The sequence below is a fragment of the Hibiscus syriacus genome, unplaced genomic scaffold (genome assembly GCF_006381635.1).
Source record: "Hibiscus syriacus cultivar Baekdansim isolate YM2019G1 unplaced genomic scaffold, ASM638163v2 tig00110777_pilon, whole genome shotgun sequence".
In the NCBI taxonomy this organism is placed as follows: domain Eukaryota; kingdom Viridiplantae; phylum Streptophyta; class Magnoliopsida; order Malvales; family Malvaceae; genus Hibiscus; species Hibiscus syriacus.
In genome coordinates this window covers 1,416,298-1,427,252 of record NW_024062858.1, presented here as the reverse complement: position 1 = coordinate 1,427,252, position 10,955 = coordinate 1,416,298, and the positions used below count along the sequence as shown (strand labels likewise).

General features: G+C 33.4%; 1 protein-coding gene across 1 annotated transcript; it reads right to left on the bottom strand.

Moving 5' to 3' along the window:
* Nucleotides 1-570: 570 nt before the first annotated feature.
* Nucleotides 571-7,187, bottom strand: LOC120139928 (ABC transporter F family member 3-like). The gene is made up of 19 exons (XM_039155023.1): nucleotides 6,852-7,187; nucleotides 6,544-6,756; nucleotides 6,225-6,414; nucleotides 5,840-6,048; nucleotides 5,586-5,744; nucleotides 4,609-4,737; nucleotides 4,425-4,526; nucleotides 4,176-4,322; nucleotides 3,644-3,706; nucleotides 3,495-3,541; nucleotides 3,323-3,382; nucleotide 3,151; nucleotides 3,015-3,096; nucleotides 2,640-2,734; nucleotides 2,050-2,136; nucleotides 1,793-1,880; nucleotides 1,357-1,442; nucleotides 948-1,010; nucleotides 571-844 (listed from the first exon to the last, which is right to left on the bottom strand). The coding sequence occupies exons 1-19, from the start codon at nucleotides 7,053-7,055 to the stop codon at nucleotides 719-721; spliced, it is 2,151 nt and encodes a 716-aa protein (XP_039010954.1). The 5' UTR covers nucleotides 7,056-7,187; the 3' UTR covers nucleotides 571-718.
* Between the last annotated feature and the right edge of the window lie 3,768 nt (nucleotides 7,188-10,955).

Genomic DNA, 10,955 nt, shown 5'->3' with positions numbered 1-10,955 from the left:
AAAATTTAACAGTTTAGTGACAATTGAAATCAAAACTAAATTTCAATACTACAATTGAAAAAGTTGAAAGTTCAATGGTATAAACTATTGTAATTCTCCTACTTTAATTATCAACTCGATTGTACCCCTCGTAAAAAAGAACTAGATAGTACCCTTCTTATTTTAATTAATTTTTAAAAATAGATATAATATTTATGTTCAACCAAGATTTGACAAATTCAAGTACCTTAAAAAGGGAAATGATTGAGGACGTTTAAAACTAAAGTTCAAGCACCTCTTCAACAAATAGCTTGAGCATTGCCAGATTTGAAGTATTGTTTGAAGGCACCACGTCCTCACATGAGGAAGCCATGCCATAATCTTCACTTGCATTACAAGCTGTCGTCTTATGGAGTCGAATTAGGTCCGGCCTTATTCATCGGGTCTTTTCTAAATATCAGTGTATAAATAATCATATATATTTCCCATAGCCAGCCAGAGGCATGTGTTGGCTATGCAACATTCAAAGAAGTGCGTTGTTGTAAGTGTAGACCTCGTAATAGTGTAATTGTGAAGATTCAAGCAATTTCATGAGAACCCCAATAACAAACGCTAACATATAAGCTTTTGCAGAAATACGATCGTTTCATATATTTTTACTTCGAATTGAAAGGAGGAATGTGATGCAGAAAAACATGTCGATACCAGACACAGGGAATGCTCCAATAGGATAATGCTCCTAGGAACAGGACTGGAGGAGCTTCTTGTAGTCCTGGAAAGTGCCTTGAAAAGGGTTCACCCTACCCTGAGACACTGCCCACAGTTCGTCTACACTTCCCGATATAAGATGTTCATCGTGACTAACCTGCAGGAAACAACACACACAATTCGATCCCAGAATTCCAAAAAAAAAACCAGTTTTTTATTCTGCTAACTAAACTGAAAAATAGAACAGGACTTGAGTATACCATCAGAATCCCTCCTTGGAACAAGACAAGGCCTTGAATTAGTGCCTCCACAGCATCCAAATCCTAATTTTCATGTCAAAATCGAAGGCCAAAGTCAGCGGTCATAGCACTGTCTGCTGTTATAAAACTTCTCCAATCAACCAACAACTGCTGGCTTGTTGGTTCATGTTAGCAAGGAGCTCGTGGCCCCTTCAGTAAGGTCTCAAGTTCAAGCTGTGCAATTTAGAAAGCATTGGGAGAGCTTGCTCTCCAAAACGGGATCAAACCCAGCTCAACTCCGGACTTAGTCGGGCCCTTGTGGCTACCGCACACGGGGTCTCAGACCAAAAATATTTTCCAACCAAATCCTAGAATAATTGAAAAGACTTAACCATGTCTTAGTATCAAGAAATAAGTTTAAAAGACTTACAAGATGATTGGATGGCTCATCAAGCAATATTATGTGTGGTTTCTTGAAAGTTATCTTTGCAAAAGCAACTCTGCTCTTTTGACCACCTAGACTCGGAATTCAAAGCAATTAGTAACATGTCTGTTGATACATTCACATATATGCATACAACGTAATATTAAATCCTAGACAACAACCATTTGATGTATTAGAAAAGAACTGGACTCTTAGTCCCAATGACCAGGATGCACTCGTTTGTAGCCTAGAAAACAAGCATTCAGAAACCAACTCTTTAATAACATCAAGAAACAATATTCTGTTCCTTTTCACTGAATGCCTTAAATTAGCCAGCATAAAATCCTTTTGATATCCAAAGTTCAGGCTCATCTTAAATGCAAATTAATAAAAAACTTTCAAATTATCAAAATCATATCCTAACACAAGAATGTAAACATACCAGACAAAGTATACATTGGCTGCAGTGCAAGATTTCCTGTAACACCAAAAGAACCCAAGTGTCCACGAAGTTTCTGTTCAGGCACTCCCTGCAAGACCAAGACGTCAAACAACGGATTTAAACACATTAAATTTCTTAAGCACCACGAATAAGGGAAAGCAAAAATAATGAAATAAATATCGACTGCCATGAAGGCCTTTAAAGCACTTTAGATTGTTCTCACATCACACACAAGGACTCAGAAAAACACAACTTACTGGATAGCAGCGCATCATATATAACAGGGGATTTGAAGACAGGTCTAGTCCATCAACATGGTGCTGACTGAACACAGCAATGCGAACCTGTTGATATAGTAATGTCAGTCTCCTTGAGCCTAACATGTACAAAAACCACTAGAGGTTTTTGTTAGCGTGAACAATTTGGTATCAGTCATTATGACACATAATGTTGAAACCATTTAAAATGCACAGAAAATAAAGTGTATTTCACTGTTGTCTATACATGCCTATTTAATCAGATTTTGAATGTCTTAATCCCCTTTTAAATTTTTATTGCTACTTTTCAATAGTATAATCCTTCATTAGACATCATTTCTACTCCCTAAAATGTATCCACAGTCAATTACAAGACTCAATCAAGTGTTAAAGAAGAAATTTGTAATACAGAAAGGAATCCAAATGTGGAACAATTAATGGTTTCTCTTATTAGTGTACAAGCATTTAGGACAATCTCAAATTTAAAGATAAACAAATAATATGGGATAAACATTTAGTGGTGAGTGGAGTAAGAAAACATATGTAACATACCCAAAATCAATTATAGGAAAATGGATGGTTTAAGATACCTTAGCCGAGCGGAAAACTGTCCCGGAGCTCGGTTGTAGTTCCCCAGCAATTAGTTTAAGTATTGTTGACTTGCCAATCCCATTTGGACCAACCACTGCAAATCATACACAGGCATAGAAGGAAAAATGAACCAGATAAATGGGACAGTATCCAAATTATGACAATAAAGGTACTAATTCCTTGAATATCCATGAGACAGCATAAATTGGAATGACATCATCTAGTTTATTTTATCTGCAAACACTTGCAAGAGACCTTTTTCGCCCCCAATTGAGGTATGTGTACCATGTAAGGAGTAGGAAAAAAGAGAGCAAGAAACATGGATGAGACTCTACGGTGAAAAAAAAACAAACTCAAGAAGCAATTATCCTTACTTGCTATGCGGCTGTCTAGATCAATACCAAAATTGAGATTCTTAAACAAAATTGGTCCCCCAGGATATCCAAATGATGCACACTGCAAACATAGCAAACAACATCAATATGGACCAATAAGCACCAAATCCAAAACACTTCAAAAAGCCACTTGATCAAAGTCAAAATAAAGATAGCCACATGTCAGAACCTTAGCCACCAAATGAGAAAGTTAAATGTAAAGAAGCACCCAATTGTCATTTTGGCACTTCTAAAGGCTTTCAGGACCGACATCATTCAAAATCTTCTAAAGAAGTTCCGAAAACAACCTGAAACTTATGATAGGAGGCCCTGGTCTGTCATCTGGGGTTGGGAACTCAAACTTGTAACTGCATAACAAAAATGGCCAACTCAATCATAAATTAATAAACCCCAATGGAATCAAAAATCCCACTCAAGGATCACAAAATTGATAAGATAAAAGCACTGAAGGAGATATACTCAGGGTCATTAACAATTTCATCTACATGCTCCATCCGCTCCAATGCCTGTAGAAAGAAACCAGTCAGCTTGGGCACATACATAGAGAGATTTTGACCAGTAGAAGTACAACTACATAAAAATCATCCCAAATTATATTTAAAACTGACCTTGATTCTGGACTGAACTAGTGATGCTCTCTTTGCATTATACCTAAATTTATCAATAAAGGCCTGCAGATGAAAAAAAGGATGTCAAAAACAAGGTATTTCTCATTAATTCATGAAAAACAAAAAAGAAATTCACTAGAAAAAAATTATCTATTAACTTAACAATGGAAAATTTATCAGACAATAACAAAGATTTTATTGGCAACCATGAATGAATATGTCATTGCCAACTTAGTCAGACAGAGATTATAAGTGACACAAACCTTTTCTGGTATGAAATAGAATAAAAGTAGACTTTCCATTTTGACTAGGTCTGAGATAATATTTACTAAAATAGGATGAAGGGGATGAAAGAAGAACAAGTTATACATTGAAGTACGCTCTAACTGACTTGCACTGCCAGCATGTGGCATAGAACATCAATCAACAAAAGAATAGTTTTGACTTGATTTTATTAAGATGACCATAAAACCACACGAGAAAATGCAGCATCAATGTAGTATTTTTTTAAGTTTAGTTCAATGATGAAGACCTGCATGTGGGATCTTGCTTTTTCATTTGCCTCAACAGCTTTCTGTTTGTTCTTAATCTGTTCCTGCCTTGTCCTCTCAAAGGTATCATAATCTCCTTTGTAGGCTGTCAATTTTTGTCCTTGCAGATGAATAATGTCAGTAACCACCTGAAAATAAAAGCAACAATGTACAGAGAAACAGAAATTTATTATTTTAGTCAATAATAGTTAACAAGATGTGCTAGAAAGCAAGCAGTAGAAGAGAAATACCGTATTCAAGAATTCTCTAGCATGAGACACAACTATAAATGTTTTTGGCCACTTCACCAGGTAAGTTTCCAGCCACAGGACAGCATGAAGATCAAGATGGTTCTGAAAATAATATAAAAAATAAATCCTACAAGGTTCCAGAAAATAATGCATGGCACAAAGGAATATAAGACAAATAATTTACTGTAGGTTCATCAAGAAGCAACAAATCCGGTTCTATAAATAGGGCGCGGGCTAGAGCAATTCGCATTCTCCATCCACCAGAAAATGTTTTTGTTGCCCTCTTCTGCATTTCTGGAGAGAAACTGAGACCCTGGAAAATTTTGGGCGTGAGAGCTGATAATTACTACAAATAAAGTGGTGCAATGGTATAACTAAATATAATATTGTTAAAACAACGCACATGCCATTTATTACTTATATTACATGCTATGAGTAGTTAACAAGGTCCAAGAAAGAAAGCAAACAACAAATTTGAGAATTTCCATAATTGTAGTGGTTTGAAGTCTATCGAAAGTCTTTATCATGCTCTGCCTATGCCATCCTTGTTCTTCGATGGAAGACTTTACCCCAAGGGTAAATTCCATCCTACAAGACATGGATGGGTTTAGACAGGCTGCCAGCAGACTAGACAGAATGCTTGTTATACACACACACATATATATATATTTAGGATGTTGCTTCACATAACTACGAGACTTAAATTGCAGTCGCAGATGCATTTTTAGTTGCATTGCACTATCACAGTTTCAGACATAACCACTGTCATTGCTATCACCTTCAGTCCGAACATCAGCGGTAGCGAGAGCCAAACCACATAATAGAGCTCGTAACATCACATTGTGGCTGCTACTTAGCAAAAATAACAAGGATCAAGAAAGCAAACAACTAACTTGAGAAATTGTTTAATTTGAGCGGTTTACACCCATCCTATGCTGTTATAATGATTTGCCTTGTAGCAGTAACTTTTCCAATAATGATATTAGGAAGTTTGCACACATTTCTGCAACCTGGGTTCATTAAATTAAAAAAAAAATCCTCTGTTTTCCTTTTTTTTTCTTACAATTTTGACTGATTGCTTCATTTTCATTACAATTATTTAATCTTCAATCAAGTGGGCGCCTTTAGGTCATCAACCAAATACATTATTTCAGAACTTACTGCAAGAATAGAAGCTGCACGAGCCTCTGCAGAATCGGCATCAATGACCTCAAGCCTTTTGTATATCTGCTCAAGTCTTTGAGAGATGGCATCTTTCTCAGGCAGTCCATTCAGAACTTCGCCACTCTTTCCATTTTCATCTTCAAGATCCAATTCTCTCTTAAGAGAAACAATAAATTTCTCAGAACAATCACCAGAAAAGGACATACACTACATGAATCTTTTTTTAGTTAAAAAAGCTAATTGTTTTCAACCTGTCGTGCAAGTAAATTCACTTCCTCTTGCAAGAGCTGGGTTCTTTCAATATCAGAGTTAAGAACACACTGCAAGGCTGTTGTATCGTCACCAACTACTTCTTGCTCGACATGTAGAATCTGACAGTTCGAAGGAATTCCTTCAATAGCATGCATAGCCATGTGCCTAAGGAAAGTTGTTTTCCCTGTACCATTTCTTCCCACAAGACCTGCGAAGAGAATAGCATAATAGATTAGAAACAACTCACAAGATAATGCAGCAATAAGAAATCAACAAGGCATAGGGGTACAATATAAATGTCTCTTCATAACGTTTCTTAATTTTTCTTTTTTACACTTTTCTTGGGAATAGACCAACTCTATGTGGACAAGGAACATAACCCACCATAATGCCTTCCATAAGAAAGTGTAACTGAACCATCAACAATGAGATCACGGCCACCAACAGAAACATTGAAGTTCTCCATATGAATATCCCTGACAGCTGCTCCACCACTATTGTCATGATTCACACAAACAACAGGCATTCCTTCCCTGGCTGCTTCCATCTCTGCCAAATGCATTTGGTATTGTGCCTGCACAACACATGACACCAAAACACAATAGTATAAGAACACAAGTACACTTAGTAAATAGTTTCTTAGTTGTTTCACATTACAGCAACAGAACACAAGTATACTAATAATTGATTTGACTGGTCATACCTCTCTTTGGCGCTCCTCCTTTCTCTTCCTCCTCTCAATCTTCATTTTATCGCGTTCAGACAGTAATGGACCATCAACCGGCTCTGGCTTCTTCTTTGGAGCCTCCTCCTCCATACCTTCATTCATCCTAAATGGCGTTGCTAAGCTCCGGACAGTTGGCTTCGGTTTAACCAATCCATGCTTTCCGAATTTCTCAGTTAATATACTACAAACCTACCATGAATTCCAAAAGAAAATTACCAAAAGCGCCACAATTTGATTCATTTTTCTTTATGGATTTATGAAATAAGAGAAAGGATGGAAGCTACCTTGCGGCACTCAGAGAAGTCAGAGACGCATTCTGCTGCGACGAGAAGCTCACCAATGGCCTCGAAGGCGCCATCACCGTCTTCTCCGAAATCGAAATCTTCGTCGGCGAGGACGTTGATGATGTAATCAATGATTGGTTGATCCACATCCTCGGCTCTGCGGCCTAGCACCTCGTGAACCACTGAGCTCGCCACTTCAGTCATGGCAAATCCCAATCTCTTCTTAACCCCCTTTCTTTCGTTAAAAGGAGCGAATTATGAAAGGAAATCAGTAGGAAAAATGAAGCTTGTTACTTGATTTGTTTTATAGTACTGTATTCAAGTTTTGCTGTTAAAAGATTTTGGTACGATGGCTGATGCTAGGGTTTTTTTCTTAGATAAACTACTCAAATAATTACTTAATTACGGGGTTAGTATTAATATGATCACCATACTTTCAATTTTGGCAATATGATCACATAACTATTTATGACTTGCCGTTAATCAATAACAACCACTTCAACAACACCGTCTGTTTTTACAGTAAGTGACTACATTGAAACCACTTAAATAAGTATAATATTGCCAAAATTAAAAGTATGTTGGTCATACTGATATTAACCCCATAATTAAATGGTCATTTGAGTAATTTACTTTTTTCTTTGTTTAAATTGCATTTTTAGGTCAACTAATTATTTGGTCAATAATCTATTCTCATATTTCTCATTTTTATCACATAACTATTTTTTAAAATTACACTTAACATTATAATTTAGCTTGTTTTAACCCCTTAATTGTTGACTTAAATTTAAAAAAAAATGTTGACTTAACAAAAATAGTGATGTAGTATGATATAACAATAGTTTTAATTCCTAAAACTTATATATTGTATCATTTTAGTCCTAATTCAAAATAATTCAATAAATCCCTAATATTTTAAAATTTTATTAATTTAATTCTCATTTTAATTTAAAATTATTATCAAGAAAAAAGTTATGCTTTTATTAATTTAAATTTATCGTATTTTCGACATTCCATATAAGGTATTGAAATCGCAGAAGGCTTTATACATGTAGGTGAAACTTGGGGTTCGTTTGTTTCACATAAAACATTTTTTAGAAAAAGTTTTCCTCACTTTTCAATGTTTGGTTGGAGGAAAACATATTGGTAAATGTAAAATATTTTCCTGGTCAACAGAATTTTCTTTGCATTTTCTGGAAAATGACTTACGGTTTAATTTTCCGTAAGTCATTTTCCAAACTTTTCACTTTAAAGCATAAATACTCAAAATAATATTATTTTATAAATTTAATATTAATATGATATTTTAGTATCATTTTAATAAAAATATTAATTAATAACATATTTAAAATATTTTTATTAATATTTTTAATAATATAATAATAATAATAATAATATTATTACAATAATATACTCAATTATATTATAATAATATATGATACTATTATATTTTTATTTTAATAATTTATAATAAATTATTGTTAAAAGTTATATTATTTAATGATTTCTTAAAAATAATATTATTGAATTATTAATAGTGAATACTTTTATTTATGTATTTAATATTAATATCATATCCTAATAATATTAAAAAAATTCCTTAAAATATTTATTAATAATTTTAAAATATATAATATTTTTATTTTATAGATATTCAATATAATTTATCATATTTTTATTTTAATATAATATACTAGAGTTAATATTTTTATTTATAAAATTATAGAAATAACATTTTAATAATAATATTGGCATAAATAGTATTAAATAAATTATTCTAATATTTTTAAAATAATAATCTTAAGTTTTTATAATAAATAATATTATTTATTATATTTTATATTTGCAATAAATAATTTCTAAAAAAAAACTATCAACTAGTGAAAAATGATTTACACAATATCTTCCAAACACCATAAAACATTTTCCAGAAAATATTTTCCAAAAGATAAAACATTTTCCAGAAAATGTTTTCCAAAAGATAAAACATTTTCCAGAAAATGTTTTCCAAAAGATGTAATTCATTTTACAGAAAACATTTTTATTTTCTAGAAAATGTTTTCCGTGAAATAAACAAACCCTTATTTTCTTTTTATGCAAAGTGAGAAATGCGCTTTTCTTATCATTTCTCCTTTTAAGTAAGAACAATTTTAATTGTTGATCATTCTTGATTTAGATTACTTTTAATAAGAGTAGTAAAGGTGGCTTAATCCTTTTAGTCAACTAGGAGACATCTTGAGACTCTTAGAGAGAGATTGCAAAATAAGTCGAGGCATCTTAAGATTATGGTGTACATAGCTAAGGATCATAACATTTTCGGAGAGATAATGAGGAAATACTCTGAGAATTCTAGTTCTTAAAGTAGAAATCTGATGTTTGCGTGAATTCGAAACGCTTCAACACTAACATGTTAAGAGGGAATTTTCATCAATACTCGCGCGAGAAGCAGCCTATAGAGTCATCATGGGAACTCTTCCTGTCATCATAAGCTAAACGATGATTACTAAGCTGTGACTTTCTGTATGTCTTAGAGAGTTCCTATTTCCTCCGCCTCGGCATACCAACTGGCTAACTCATATAATTGGTTGATCCTTGTTTTCCTAACGTTTATCCACGCATACTTTAGAGGTTCAAACTGAAGCTCAAAGATGTACACGTAGATTGTCCAATCGTCCGATAGATCACGAATGTTGTACGCAGCTCTGAAGAATACCATCGTATAATCCCTTAGAGGCTCATCAAGTCTTTGGGTTACACTTAGTAGACTAGTCTTTAAGCGGAGCCATTGTTAACCAAAAACTGTCCAACGAACATACACTAACTGTTTGAAGTCTTTCACAATTGACGCGAGCAGGGAGTTGTACCAATTCTTAGTTTCCATTCGTAGAGTGGTCAGGAAGACTTTACATCTTAGCTCGTTGAAGGCCGCTATAGCATTCATGTAGTTCTTGTATTGAGATCGATATTCAGTGCGGTATCCAGTCTCATCATAGATCTCCCTGGACAACTTGAAGTACAAAGGGTAGGAAGTTGTTAGCAGGTGTGACATTGGAAGACTTTGCTCCTCCATAGCCCAATCTCCTCAAAAATTATTCGAAGGCCGAAGATCATAAATTTGATTCTACATGATTCTTTTTTGCTTCATCCATTCTCCCTCTCTTGGGCCAATATGTTAAGGCTTGTATTCAATGTTTTCCCTCTTTAGTAAGGCTTTGAGTAGTTATGTGGTAATATGACCATACAACTCTTTGGATAAAAAACCTTATTCATATGTTCCAAACTTTTTATTATATAACCACATAACCACTTGACGAAACATTATCTATCCTCGCTCTCTTGGGCCAATATGTTAAGGCTCGTATTCAATGAAGAGTTTTTTGGATTAACCCTATAGTTAAGTGATCATTTGATCATCCTAATTACTCAAAATTTTATCATATCTCAATCAGTAATGTTAACATCCAGCTCAGACAACTGTAACTTTTTAATGAAAAATGATAAGTTTGGAACATATGAATATTCGAGCAATTGTTTTTTAACTTTTAATAGTGGAATGACTCAACAAAGCAACACCCTATAGTCAAATGATCATTTTATAACTTCTAATAGTAGGATGACTCAACAAAAAAAATATCATATAATTAGGGGGCCTTTTGTGTACTTTACCTTCTTTTTACATAAATTAGTTTAAGAATTACAACAATTACGTTAATTATTGTCGTACCAAAATTGATATTTTAACATACTATATTTAGAATCTTATCAAAATTACATAAAATTTGGACAGAAATAGTAAACTGTGATTAATTATGAATTATATTTTATATTAGTTTTATGGATTCGAATCTTGATTTTGTTAATGAAATTTTTGGGTTGAAAGAATCGTCCCCATAATAGACTTATGTTGTACTTGATTCAAATTAAACAATCAATAAATTATATACAGATAATTATAAAACAAAAATTAAAAAAATATTTTAAACCCAATTTTGAATCCATATTAAAAACATTAGTTTTATTGATATAATTTATTATTGTACACATCATATATCTATTACATACATTAAAAGGATATAAAAATTGGGGGTGAGCTTAGTTCGAGTT